This window comes from Drosophila rhopaloa, unplaced genomic scaffold (genome assembly GCF_018152115.1).
Source record: "Drosophila rhopaloa isolate 14029-0021.01 unplaced genomic scaffold, ASM1815211v1 contig_115, whole genome shotgun sequence".
NCBI lineage: Eukaryota > Metazoa > Arthropoda > Insecta > Diptera > Drosophilidae > Drosophila > Drosophila rhopaloa.
Genome location: NW_025334990.1, coordinates 17069102 through 17083463, shown reverse-complemented (window position 1 = coordinate 17083463; position 14362 = coordinate 17069102). Strand labels below are relative to the sequence as shown.

Sequence of the window (14362 nt, the reverse complement as noted above, 5' to 3'; positions counted from 1 at the left end):
CGAGCCATTATGCAATGGGTTCTTTCTCTTTGACAATGTTTTTATGTAACAAGTCTCGGTGTTTCCCTACCAGAAACCTACCACCTGAACACCAACGAACTGATCCTGGAGACGGCCGTGAGGGGACAGCCTACGCCCGAGGTCCAGTGGTTCAAGGACAGCATCGAAATCCAGAGCGGCGGTCGTTACCAGCTCATCGAGCACCAGGACGGCACCTGTGAGCTCATCATCGATCGGCCGGACAACAAGGACTCCGGCAAGTATGTGCTCAAGGCCGAAAGTCGCGCCGGCAAGATGGAGATCTCGCACTATGTGCTCTTCGAGGGTCAGGCCCATCACATCGCGGACAACATCCATGGCGTGTTCCATGCGGACAAGAGTCTGCTGCGCCCCAAGGAGGTGGAGAAGCCGGTGGAGAAGAAGCCGGCACCAGCTGCGGCTCCCGAGCCGGAATCCGAGGCTGAGGACGGCAAGGCGAAGAGACGTGGCCGCAAGGAGGAGGATGAAGGCGCATCCTCGGCCTACGCATCCGACTATGCCTCTGATAGCGGCAGCTTGTCAAGCAAGCGTCGCGAGAAGAACATTGCGATTCACTTCAGCACCTCGATGCGAGATCGCGTTGTGGCCGAGGGATCCAAGGTGAAGATTTCATGCTTCCTGGAGGCCAAGGAACCGCAGGTCAAGTGGTTCAAGGATGGCGAACAGATCCAGAACTCACCGAAGATCAGGGGCAGGTACAGCGAGGGCCTGTGCCTGCTGGAGGTCATGAGCGCCACGGCGGAGGACAATGGCGAGTACAAGTGCTGGGGTCGCGACGAGACTGGCGAGGCTTCAACCTCCTGCCGACTGGAAGTGTACGAGGATCCGGGCACCGGTGACGTGCCTCCCACCTTCACGAGGAATATTAAGGACACGATGCACGGCAAGATCAATGAGCTGCAGCTGGACGTTCATGTGCGTGGTCTGCCCACCCCGTCGGTCACGTGGGTGAAGGATGGCGTCAAGGTGGAGAACAGCGAGAAGTATCAGCAGGTGGACCACGACGACGGCACCTGCGAGCTGTTCATCAGCCATCCGAAGGCCTCGGACAGCGGCAAGTACGTTTGCCAGGCGGAGAATCGCGAGGGCAAGACGGAGATCGTCCACATGATCACCGTGGAGCCACGCGTGAGAGCGCCACGCATCTCACCGCCCAGGGAGGGAAGACCACCACGTCCGGCCGGCGATGAGGAGGCACCAGCTGGAGAAGAGGGCGCCGAAGGTGAAGGCGGCGAGGGTGGCGAGAAGCGTCGCAGGAAGCCAAAGCCGGATGAGGAGGAGCAAACCAGCTCCAGACGCGAGGTGCCACCGCCTCCGGATCTAAGGAAGCGCCTGTACTTCAGGAACTTCCTCTCCAACCGAACTGTGAAGTCGGGCAGCAATGTCAAGTGGATGGTGAACATCGATGGACCGGAGCCAACGGCAAAGTGGTTCTTCGGTGATCAACCAATCGCCTTTGGACCGAAGAGCAAGATGTCCATGCAGGATGGCATTGCCTGGTTGAATCTCGTTGGGGTCACCGAAGAGGAGGCTGGAGAATATACTTTGCGGGTCAGGGGTAGTGAAAACGAAATCGTGAGCACTTGCACCTTGTTTGTGTACAGCACGGGCAAGCCGGAGGTTATCTCGCCCACCTTTGTAGTGGGCATCAAAGGTAGGATGCTCTATGTGGGGGTGGGAGTCGTCTAATTGAGTGCGTTCAGGTGAATGTCTTTGTGCTTATGAGCTAAGTGTGTCTTTATATGTAGTCCTAGAAATATCATAGAAAAACTAACAAACCTTAGGCATCCTTCCCAAAACCTCTTATAGTACTTTGTCTTATGTGTCTTGGTGCTTGTCTCTTTATCTTCGTTCGTGTTTCAGATGCATATCATTCCCAGGGCAACCAGCTCACCTTGGAGTGCAAGGTTTCGGGCAGTCCCAAGCCACATATTTATTGGCAGAGGGACAATACACTCCTGCCCGTTGAAGGCGCCAAATACCAGTATGCAGAGCAGAGCGACGGAGTGAAGCTCCTCACCATTAGCAACTTTGACAGCAATGATTCCGGCTTGTATACCTGCTATGCAGAAAGCGAAAATGGCCAGATGAAGATAAGCAAGTTTGTCCAGGCCTCCGATTATATAAGAGAGCGAACTGCTGAGAAGAAACCGATTGACAAGGTGATACAAGAGATCAAGCGGGATGAATCCTCACCTGCCTCGACGAATGACAATGCTGCAGCCAAGGCAAAGGCCCGCGAGGCGAAGTTACGCCTGAATCTGGAGACCAGCCTGAAAACCATGACTATTGGAAGTGGTAACAAGGCTCAGCTCATTTGCTATGTAACTGGCATCATCGAGGATGTTCACTGGCTGAGGAACGAGGAGCGTGTGACTAAAGATGCTCGCCACAAGATCTACAACATAAACGGAGCCATTAGCCTGGAGATTTACGATGCTCGGGTGGAGGATAGTGGCCACTACAGATGCGTTGTGAAGAACAGCAGACAGACTGTGGAGAGTGCCGGCCAGTTAAGTGTCCTAGATCAGTCGAGTGGAAAGCTGCCGGAAAGCTTCTCTAGTTGTATAACAGGTAATTATTTTATGAACTTATTAATAGTATCAGGTAAACATTTAATTGTATTTCCTACAGAGTCCTACGATGCCCAACGAAACGAGATTGTGCTGAGTTGTCTGGTGAACGGACGACCGAATGTCAGTTGGATGCGCGATGACCACTCCATATGCAATAATCGCTATAGAACAGTCGAAGAACCCGGCGGCATAAGGAAACTGATTATACGCAACCCCATATCCTCCGACTGCGGCATCTTTGCCTGCTATGCAGAGCACGAGGATCGGATTGACTCGACCAGTACCACCATTAGGGCGGCCGATCTCAAGCGCCTAATCAACGTTAGCCAGGAGGAGATTCCCGCAGTAACCGAACGCGACTGGACCCGCAGTCAATCGCACTTGAGCTCCGGTAGTCAGGTGAACGGCAATGGAGAGCTTCACCGAGCCGGAGATCGTGTCATGCGCAGCGTGGGCAAGGCTAAGCCGCTTTTCCACACCCTTCTGCACGATCGCACTGTTTCGGAGGGAGCCAATCTCCGACTGCTTTGCGCCGTATCCGGAGACGAGAACACCCACATCGAGTGGCTGAAGAATCACAAGCCCCTGCCCCGGGGAGACAATCGCTATCAGACCCTCTTCCTCAATGGAGAGGCTTCGTTGGAGATCTTTGCGGCAGTGGCCGATGATAGTGGCAACTACACCTGCTGTGCCACTAACGATTTTGGTGAAAGTTTGACGCATGCCCAGTTGCGTGTGTACAAGCACTTCAGGGAATCACCATTGCCAAGTACTTTTACGCAGCCCATCCGAGGTATTACCCGTCTAAAAAGAGCTATGAATTTCACCCTCGCTATTGCACATCTTCAATGTTCTAACCGCTTTTGTAAACCCATATTTAGGAAAAGCAGCCCACTAATTTTTTCCCTTTTCAGACACATATTCTCTTAACGAGAATGAGTTGGTTCTGGATTGCCGCGTACGTGGCCAACCGCGTCCTGAGATCCAGTGGATAAAGGGCACCGAGCCCATCGAAAATGGCGAGAAGTACAAGCTGAGTGACCAGGCCGACGGCTACGCCAAGCTGGTCATCCTGAATCCCACGGAGAAGGATTCGGGCGTCTATTGGTGTGTGGCCCGCAACGAGGGAGCCGAGAACAAGATCTCCCACCAGGTGGACTTCAAGGGTCGCCAGAACTACTCGCTCCAGAAGACGCACGGCTTCTTCCACCGCGACCCCAACAAGCCGCACTTCCTGCTGCCCCTGGGCAACCAGACGGTGTGCAACGGCGGCACGGTGGCCATTTCGGCCGAGTTCATGCAGACCAGCACACCCATCGAAGTAAAGTGGTACCGCGATCGCCGCGTGGTGGACGGACCCAATGTCAAGGCCTTGGCCGATCGCGGCGTTTACACGTTGACCATCATGAATGCCGGTCCCGAGGTCGAGGGCACCTACACCTGCCGGGCCTCCAACGCTTTCGGACGCATCGAATCCCATGCCAACATCGATGTCGCCGTGGGAGCTGAGAAGGACGAGCGTCCTCCACTGTTCCTGTCCCGGCCAGACACCGAAATGAAGATCGCCGTGGGTGATCCCTTCTCCCTGTCCTTCCGCATTGCCGGCGAACCGAAACCAAAGCGTAAGTGGGGAAGTTTATCTCTCAAATGAGGTTACTCCTAATGTATAACTCTCCCCCACAGTCACCTTCATGAAGGGCACGAAGGACATCACCCAGTCGGATCGGGTCAGCAAAGAGGTGTCCGACGACTACACAAGATTCTCAGTGCAGCAGGCCCAGATCTCCGACTCTGGCACCTACTTCGTGGTGGCCCGCAACAACTTTGGCACTGACAGGATATTCGTTACTGTGACGGTAGGCCAAGTGTCTATATCCGAGTCCTTCGGGATCTGTATGTCCCCATTGCTCTGTTGCTTGTAGCTGTCCCTCTATCGCTTCGCTAACTAACCACTGCAATTCTCTTCTCTGCTTCTCTTCTCTTATTCCAGATTAAAATACCCAAAAAGAAAGAAGAATAAAGCTTATTAATACAATTTATTTTGCAAATTTCGAACGCCTCCCTCAACAAGCACCAAATACAATTACAATTATATCATACTTAGCCCTCAGTCTACTACTTTCCTGACTCTATGTGTTCATTCAAAGCAATAAATATATCGTTCTGACTACAAAACTTATAGGTAAACCCGCGCGCTCGCTCCGCCACGCCAACGCAAACACGCTGGGGCCTTCCCCTGGACAGTTACAGCGATACTTCGTACTTCAGAGGTGAGTCCTGTGGGTCCTGGTACCCTCATATGTCATATGTCCCTCCTTGTCCGTTATGTTCCGTGTTGACTGTTGTCCGTTGTCCGTTGGAGTGTGCGTTTGTGTCGTAGAACAATGCCAAACCTCATACGCATCTCTTGCAGATCGGTTCAACCGCCACAACACACCACAAACGACAAAAGAAATTTCCTGTGAGATCGTAGAAACCCAGCCCACAGAAACTATTCCTGTATTTATCTTTTGTTAGTATTTCTGAACGATTGACTTAATTACTTTTATTAATAATGTATTATATAAAGCACAGCAATCCAGCTTATACATTTACGTAGTGGAAACAAGAAAATAAAAAATATTTCTCCGGGGCGTAAAGAGTTTTAATTGAGGTCATCTTGAGATACACCATTCCCATTTGAGTCTCATTCATTTACGAGTTTTCTCTGCCATCCCTCAGATCCACCGGGTTGCATTTCCACCGAACCACTGGTCGTTGATTCCGGACCCACCCACATCTCTTTGTCGTGGGGCAAGCCGGTTAGCGCCAACTCGGCTCCGGTGATGGCATACAAAGTGGAGGCCTGGGTTGTGGGTCACGAGGGCGGCGCATACTGGCGGGAACTGGGCCTCACGCCCATTAACTCCTTCGACGCCTTCAACCTGAAACCCAACCTCGAGTACCACTTCCGGGTGACGCCCAAGAACCGGTATGGCTGGGGTCCCACCGTGCAGACCAGTTCACCCCTCCAAGTGGGCGGCGTTGAGTGTCTGCCCGAGTTCGTCAAGATCCTGCCGGGCCAGGCCAAGGCTCTGCTGGGCTCCTCCTTCACCCTGCAGTGCAACATGCGTGGAGCTCCGCGGCCACAGGTCACCTGGTCCAAGGATGGCATTCAACTGAGCAGCAGTTCAGAGCGCGTCAAGATCAGGCAGATCGGTTCCACTTGCGCCCTTACCATCGCCACTGTGAGCGAACTGGACTCGGGTCGTTACACTTGCGAGGCCACCAACTCCAAGGGCAGAGTCTCCACCTTCGCCCGCCTCCAGGTCGTCTCCGATTCGAGGATCTATGAGGCGGATTCGCGGTTGAAGGAGATCGCCCACGGGCGCAATGTGGCCGATGTCGGCGACTCGCTGCCCATTTTCACCATGCGCTTGAGGGATCGCCGCGTCCAGGTTACCTATCCAGTGCGCCTCACCTGCCAGATCGTGGGCTATCCCGTGCCAGAGATCCTGTGGTACAAGGACGATGAGCTCGTCCACACTGACAGGAAGCATCTCATCAGCGCCGAGGGACAGTTCTTCACGCTGGAAATCGCGGCCACCACGTTGGACGATAGCGGCACCTACACCTGCCTGGCTAAGAACGAACTGGGTTCTGTCTCCTGTCACTGCACTTTGGTGGTGGATAAGGGCATACGAGCCTATATCTCCCCAGACTTCTACGTGCCACTGGATCCCTTCTACATATTCCGCGAGGGCTCCGAAATCCGTCTGTCCACGAAGGTGGAGGCGTATCCGTCTGTGGGAGTCACATGGCATCGCAACGGGATGCGACTGCGTCCGAGTCGACGTCTGACCGCCACCTTGGACTCCAATGGCTATGTGGAGCTAATTATTGCCGAGGCCACGTTAAGGGATGCCGGCATTTATGTGTGTGTCGCCTCCAATGTCGTGGGAAAAGTGGAGACCATCTGTCGGGTGGCAATCGAGGAGGAGGAGAACAAGAACGTGGCTCCGCAGCGATCCCTGGAAATACCCAGCATCAAGACTGACGACCTGCCGTGAGTATTGCATAAAATATATTTATTTCGCTTTTCTTTTTATCGATGATACATTTTTTGACCCATTTTCATGTTACTTATTACTAAGTTTCGGATGACTTCTAAAAAAGGTGACCCACAATTAAACTTCAAGAGTCCATAACTTTACCAAACTTAAGCCGATTCCATAGTGTCATACCTCTAAAGACTTGTGATTTGATTTTCTAAAAATCTGCATTAAAATTTTTCAATTTAACGTTGATCCAATTTTTGACCCATTTTGATGTTAGTTATTACTAAAATTTTGACGACTTAAAATAGGGGTTCCATAATTGGACTTTTAGATTCTATAACTTTACCAAAATTTATCCGATTCCAAAGTGGCATACCTCTTAAGACTTGTGTTTTGATTCTCTAAAAATCCGCATTCAAATTTATCAATTTAACGTTGGTCAAAATTTTGACCCATTTTCATGTTAGTTATTACTGAGTTTTCGATGACTTAAAAAATGAGGTCCCATAATTGGACTTCTAGATTCCATAATTTTACTAAATTTAATCCGATTCCAAAGTGGCATACCTCTTAAGACTTGTGTTTTGATTCTCTAAAAATCTGCATTCAAATTTATCAATTTAACGTTGGTCAAAATTTTGACCCATTTTCATGTTAGTTATTACTGAGTTTTCGATGACTTAAAAAATGAGGTCCCTTAATTGGACTTCTAGATTCCATAACTTTACTAAATTTAATCCGATTCCTAAGTGGCATACCTCTTAAGACTTGTGTTTTGATTCTCTAAAAATCTGCATTCAAATTTATCAATTTAACGTTGGTCAAAATTTTGACCCATTTTCATGTTAGTTATTACTGAGTTTTCGATGACTTAAAAAATGAGGTCCCTTAATTGGACTTCTAGATTCCATAACTTTTCTAAATTTAATCCGATTCCGAAGTGGCATACCTCTTAAGACTTGTGTTTTGATTCTCTAAAAATCCGCATTCAAATTTATCAATTTAACGTTGGTCAAAATTTTGACCCATTTTCATGTTAGTTATTACTGAGTTTTCAATGACTTAAAAAATGAGGTCCCTTAATTGGACTTCTAGATTCCATAACTTTACTAAATTTAATCCGATTCCAAAGTGGCATACCTCTTAAGACTTGTGTTTTGATTCTCTAAAAATCTGCATTCAAATTTATCAATTTAACGTTGGTCAAAATTTTGACCCATTTTCATGTTAGTTATTACTGAGTTTTCGATGTCTTAAAAAATGAGGTCCCTTAATTGGACTTCTAGATTCCATAACTTTACTAAATTTAATCCGATTCCAAAGTGGCATACCTCTTAAGACTTGTGCTTTGATTCTCTAAAAATCCGCATTCAAATTTATCAATTTAACGTTGGTCAAAATTTTGACCCATTTTCATGTCTTAAAAAATGAGGTCCCTTAATTGGACTTCTAGATTCCATAACTTTACTAAATTTAATCCGATTTCAAAGTGGCATACCTCTTAAGACTTGTGTTTTGATTCTCTAAAAATCTGCATTCAAATTTATCAATTTAACGTTGCTCAAAATTTTGACCCATTTTCATGTTAGTTATTACTGAGTTTTCGATGACTTAAAAAATGAGGTCCCTTAATTGGACTTCTAGATTCCATAACATTACTAAATTTAATCCGATTCCAAAGTGGCATACCTCTTAAGACTTGTGTTTTAATTCTCTAAAAATCTATATTCAAATTTATCAATTTATCGTTGGTCAAAATTTTGACCCATTTTCATGTTAGTTATTACTGAGTTTTCGATGACTTAAAAAATGAGGTCCCATAATTGGACTTCTAGATTCCATAACATTACTAAATTTAATCCGATTCCAAAGTGGCATACCTCTTAAGACTTGTGTTCTGATTCTCTAAAAATCTGCATTCAAATTTATCAATTTAACGTTGCTCAAAATTTTGACCCATTTTCATGTTAGTTATTACTGAGTTTTCGATGACTTAAAAAATGAGGTCCCTTAATTGGACTTCTAGATTCCATAACATTACTAAATTTAATCCGATTCCAAAGTGGCATACCTCTTAAGACTTGTGTTTTAATTCTCTAAAAATCTATATTCAAATTTATCAATTTATCGTTGGTCAAAATTTTGACCCATTTTCATGTTAGTTATTACTGAGTTTTCGATGACTTAAAAAATGAGGTCCCATAATTGGATTTCTAGAGTCCATAACTTTACTAAATTTAATCCGATTCCGAAGTGGCATACCTCTTAAGACTTGTGTTTTGATTCTCTAAAAATCTGCATTCAAATTTATCAATTTAACGTTGGTCAAAATTTTGACCCATTTTCATGTTGGTATTACCAAGTTTTGGATAACTTAAAAAAAGGGGTCCCATATTTGGACTGCTAGAGTCCATAACTTTACTAAATTTAATCCGATTCCAAAGTGGCATACCTCTTAAGACTTGTGTTTTGATTCTCTAAAAATCTGCATTCAAATTTATCAATTTATCGTTGGTCAAAGTTTTGACCCATTTTCATGTTAGTTATTACTGAGTTTTCGATGACTTAAAAAATGAGGTCCCATAATTGGACTGCTAGATTCCATAACATTACTAAATTTAATCCGATTCCAAAGTGGCATACCTCTTAAGACTTGTGTTCTGATTCTCTAAAAATCTGCATTCAAATTTATCAATTTAACGTTGCTCAAAATTTTGACCCATTTTCATGTTAGTTATTACTGAGTTTTCGATGACTTAAAAAATGAGGTCCCTTAATTGGACTTCTAGATTCCATAACATTACTAAATTTAATCCGATTCCAAAGTGGCATACCTCTTAAGACTTGTGTTTTAATTCTCTAAAAATCTATATTCAAATTTATCAATTTATCGTTGGTCAAAATTTTGACCCATTTTCATGTTAGTTATTACTGAGTTTTCGATAACTTTTAAAAAAGGTAGCCCACAATTGGACTTCTAAAGTCCATAACTTCACCTAATTTAAGTTGATTTAAAAGTAACATACCTCAAAAGTCTTGTAATTTCATTATCTAATAATTAATACATTTTTTGACCGATTTTGTATGTTGCTCATTATTCAAATAGCCAATAAAATTTAAAATAAATTGGTGACGGAATCCGAATAAATAATATTAAGATTAAACTGGAACGAACCTTGTAGAAACTCCATCTGATGAATCATTTTTCCCCCAGTTATTCCAAGGAGCCCCTATTTGTGGTTAAGCCGCGCTCCAGCGAAGCCTACGAGGGCGACAACGTCATCATATTCTGCGAGGTGGTTGGCGATCCCAAGCCCGAAGTCGTTTGGCTGCGCGATTTTCTGAATGTGAGTATGAGTATGAGTACGTGACGTTGCACGAGAGTCGCGTCGGCATGCTGCACATGCGCAGCTCTCCGGCGGCCAGGCAGTTAGTTGCATTCGCGGCGTTAGCAAATGTGGGTCGTTTTATCACCACCTCCTCTCGCTTTCAAACCCGTTGCTTTATCAGGGGCTCAAGTTCAGGTGAACCAGCAACGTGGGCCCTACTGGCATCAGGAAGTCGGAATATAGTTTCCGCTTTAGTTTACTATAAAAAGGCAACTCCCAGTGGGCCAGACACTTTAGTAGACCGTTTTTTTTTTGAGTTGCAGTTGCCACAGTTGCTCGCGCGGATAGAATTATTTTCGATTGATCCGCGAGCGCGAACAAAGTGTCCAAACAAGCGGAGCGACCCTCTTGGAGCTAACCAGCCCAGAACCCAATACGGCAACAAGGTGGCTACAAAAGCACGTGAAGAATAGACTGCAGGGGCAGCTGGCTCGGATTACGGACAAGTGCGTCATAGTGAAACGGTGCGCGTTATACAAGACCACAGATCTTACAAATCCGATTCGCTGTCAAACGCTAATTCAAGTTCAACCCATATCAAATAACAGGCTTGTTCGCAACAAACAATTACGCGAGCCAAAAAGGAAAAAAAGCGAAAAAATAAAAAATATTATTAGCCACTGTCGTGCACTGTCGACCAAGGAAGCGAGCAGGCAGGCAGGAGGAGTTGGATGAGGAGGAGGTCAGGGTGGTCAACGTATACCCATTACCAGTTTTCCTATTCGACAGTCTCGAAACTGAATTTTGTGCTTATATGGCCATAAGCTTAACACAATAATAACAACGGCAGTGGAGAGTCAGCGTCAACGGCACCGACATTTATATAAAGACAGTCGTGATTCATTCTCTGCGACAGCCGCACAAGTCCTTATAGACGAAGCTCATCGCGTCGTGACCTTGATCCATCCAGTCCCACTGATCGCAACGTTTTCTTTCGCCCGCAGCCGGAATACTACAAGGACGCGCCCCACTTCCGCCGCATTGGAGACGGACCCGAGTACAGACTGGAGATACCCAGCGCCAAGTTGGACTTCACCGGCACCTATTCCGTGATAGCCAGCAATTGCCATGGCGAGGCCAAGGCTGTAATATCGCTACAAATTTTCGCCAAAGGTAAGCTCTATTTTACGTTTATTGACCGAATTGCGGGTAAATATTCATTAGGCGGGGGAACGCCACGTCTCGCCAGAACTCCTCGGCCATGGCCAGCAAACTGGCCACGAATTCCGGATCTGCCTGCACCCAGACGTAATGCAGTGCTCCGTTGACCTCGAACGTTGGACTGAGCACACAGTAGAGTGCCTTCTTGACATTAGCCACGAACATTTGGATCTGTATCTGGGCCATGTATTTGGGTGCTATAGACTCGCGGGCCTCTAGGTACTTCTCAAAATCCTCCTCAGTCTTTGGCGATTTAATTTCGACGATGTGATCGTCCGTAATGCCATCGGGGGCGGCACACAAAAAGGGGAAGCTCTCGTGGATGATCAGTCCGCACTCGACGTACTGCTTATTCTCCAACTTCTCCGTCTGCTTCAGAATGAATCGCTTGTGCTGTTTTTGCTGCACTCGATCCTCATTGTTCTTGTCCCGTCCCTTGCAGAACATCATGTTGAAGATGTTATCGTCATCCTCGCTTCTTTTGCGGTTAATGATCAGATGCATCATGGAGCAGCGAATGCGCATGTACTGCACCTCCACCCACAGTCTGGATTTGTACTGGTTCCTCGTCACATCATAGAGACTCTCGATGATTCCTGTCTGAGCCTGAGCCTCCATGTGCTGCACAAAGCTGGGCACATCGACTATGTTGTACTCAGCGGCTCGGAGCAGCACATGGTGAACGAACAGGGGCTCGAACTCATCGCTGGTGTCCACACATTGGCGATAGAGGGCTGAATCTCTGCCGCAAGTGGCCAGCTCTTCGAGGACGGTCTCCAGAAAAGCCTGTCCCTCATTGGGCGTCAGATCCTGGGAGCTCAGTTCGCTCTCCAGTCGCACCTCGTCTTTGGGTAGCATATCACAAATGCGCGTGGCAGTCGTGGGCTCCGGTTGCACGAGAGTTTCTAGTTCGTGGCCCCAAAACTCGACCACAGCCGAGGGATTTCGATCGGTGCTCTTGTTTAGCAGCCAGAAGGTAAAGGCAACGATGTGGACGCAGGTTCCTTGATGGGGTTAAAAATTAGGTACTAGTTCATCTCTTACTAATAGTCAACCTTACCAGCCGTGGCGCACAGGCTGCACTGGCCATCTGTGATGATCCGGGCACTTTCCACGACCTTGAGCGCCACATTGGCGTGGGTTTCCGTGTTGGCAAAGTCCGAGGCGGAGAATACCAAACCCTTGAGCTCGCAGACATCGCCATGTCTTCGCATCTGCACATAATCCGTCAGGAGATCGCTTTTGTCAGTTGGACTATGGGGAGAATTGGAATATATCAAGTATACCCACATATGGGTGCGAAAGGGATGGCACTCACATTGTTTTCTCGGAGGATAGGCAAAAGTTAAACACCATTCCGATGTTTAGAGCGGGTATATTGTGTATGTCCGCCTTGCGGAAGCCAGGCTCCAAGTCCATGGGCACAATAATCATGCCCCTCATTTTGTAGTCCCGAAAACTCTACGGAAAAACTTAAAAGGAAATTCCGTTGCTAATAATAAACATTGGCGAGATGTGACCTTGTCGAGTTGTTAGCTAAATCTCTTTTATTCGATACACTCGATTGTTTTCACCTACTTGGAAACACTGCTTGCCATTTTAAGCAAGCAGTTGTACATAGGCGCCAAATTCAAAATATCTCTACTTCCTTTTCTTTAGTAAGACACATCATTTTTGTATTTCTTTCACCAGACATACTCAACAGTAGCCGCATGGATAAAGTGCACACGCGACATGGGTGAGTTTATGTCCCATAGATAAGAATAACTTAGTAACTAAACCAATATTTCTTAAATAATCCACAGCAAAATCGAGACCCTTCCCCGATTCGTTCGCAACTTGCGAAACCTGCGCTGTTGCGATGGGGATGCGATATCGCTGGAGTGCCATGTGGAGGCCGATCCGGAGCCATTCATCATCTGGGAGAAGGACGGGCACGTGGTGCCCAGCGATCGAGACTACGTGATGTCCTTCGACGGGACCAAGGCCACGCTGAGTATTCCACGCGTGTATCCGGAGGATGAGGGCGAGTACACGTGCGTAGCCAAGAACTCGGTGGGCCGCAGCCTCTCCTCCGCCTGCATCATTGTGGACGTGCCAGAGGAGAAGGAGAACATGCTGAGTCGCCAGTTGACGCGTCCCAGCGGCCTACTCTCCGCCCACTCCACGCCCCGTTCCACGCCAAGATCGACGCCCGCGAGGAGCTTCTCCCCGCTGCGCCTGTCCTACCGCACCAGCAGCATCGACCTGTCCGGCGTGTCGGAGCGGAGGCGCAGTGACGCCCGGAACGCCATCACGGCGCCCAAGTTCCTCGCCATTCCCTACAACCGCGTCGTCGAGGAGGGCGACAGTGTGCGCTTCCAGTGCGCCATCTCCGGCCATCCCACGCCGTGGGCCACCTGGGACAAGGATGGCTTCGTGGTCATACCCACGCCGCGCGTCGCCGTCAAGGAAATCGACGACCTGCGCATCATCGAGATCGACGAGGTGTCCTTCGAGGATGCCGGCCTGTATCGCGTCACCCTGGAAAACGATTTCGGTCGGATTGAGGCCACCGCCCGTTTGGACGTCATCCGCAGCTCCCGCTACTCCAAGTCGCCCTCGGTGCGCAGTGTGCGCGCCTCCTCCTCCCGCCGAAATGCCCACCTCTACAGGCGCCTCATGGGTCCATCCACAGGTGGGTTTCAATTTAACTTTCTTTATAATATTCTCTTAACAAGCTAGAAAGATTATGATATAATATTGGGTTAGATACCAATTGTTAAGTGCGAAATTGCAAACCAATAAGTTTAAAAACTTCCTTCGATATTAGAGCATAACTTAGATAATATTACTTATCAAGTTAAAAATTCGGAAGTATTGGCGTTTAAGCGCGGGTGTTTTTTATAAAACAGACTAAACATGATAAAATAAATGACATAATTTAAAATGAATATTTCTAAATGTTTCATTTATTATGAAAATATTAAACTGCCATTATGATGCAATTATTCCTTAGCAACATTAATTATTTTACATGATGTACCCTATATCTAATTTTTTCATTAGTCACATAATCAAATTAAATAAAATATGTAAAAATAAATAAGCTTTCACATTTGTAGTTTTATATATGCTGCTGCTAATATTTTTATTTATATAAATATGTGAAATTTTGATA

At 47.1% G+C, this 14362-nt stretch overlaps 2 protein-coding genes across 11 annotated transcripts in view; one reads left to right on the top strand and one right to left on the bottom strand.

The window, feature by feature from the left end:
• The window catches only part of LOC108048860 (myosin light chain kinase, smooth muscle), a 46814-nt gene that overhangs the window by 24769 nt on the left and 7683 nt on the right, over positions 1-14362 (top strand). For 5 of the 10 annotated variants that reach the window (XM_044461970.1, XM_044461967.1, XM_044461969.1 and 2 more), the window contains exons 8-17: positions 1903-2613; positions 2674-3408; positions 3530-4237; positions 4299-4471; positions 4798-4885; positions 5337-6660; positions 9867-9999; positions 10986-11154; positions 12895-12940; positions 13008-13879. In XM_044461970.1, coding sequence (XP_044317905.1) covers positions 1903-2613; positions 2674-3408; positions 3530-4237; positions 4299-4471; positions 4798-4885; positions 5337-6660; positions 9867-9999; positions 10986-11154; positions 12895-12940; positions 13008-13879 — 4959 coding nt within the window. Of the gene's footprint in view, positions 1-73; positions 1694-1902; positions 2614-2673; positions 3409-3529; positions 4238-4298; positions 4472-4605; positions 4886-5028; positions 5249-5336; positions 6661-9866; positions 10000-10985; positions 11155-12894; positions 12941-13007; positions 13880-14362 lie in introns of those variants that run through there. The other 5 variants (XM_044461977.1, XM_044461973.1, XR_006417792.1 and 2 more) reach the window with 4 other exon arrangements.
• On the bottom strand, positions 11156-12745 carry LOC108048865. Its single transcript, XM_017129797.1, has 3 exons — positions 12521-12745; positions 12263-12456; positions 11156-12206 (listed from the first exon to the last, which is right to left on the bottom strand). The coding sequence occupies exons 1-3, from the start codon at positions 12643-12645 to the stop codon at positions 11173-11175; spliced, it is 1353 nt and encodes a 450-aa protein (XP_016985286.1). The 5' UTR covers positions 12646-12745; the 3' UTR covers positions 11156-11172.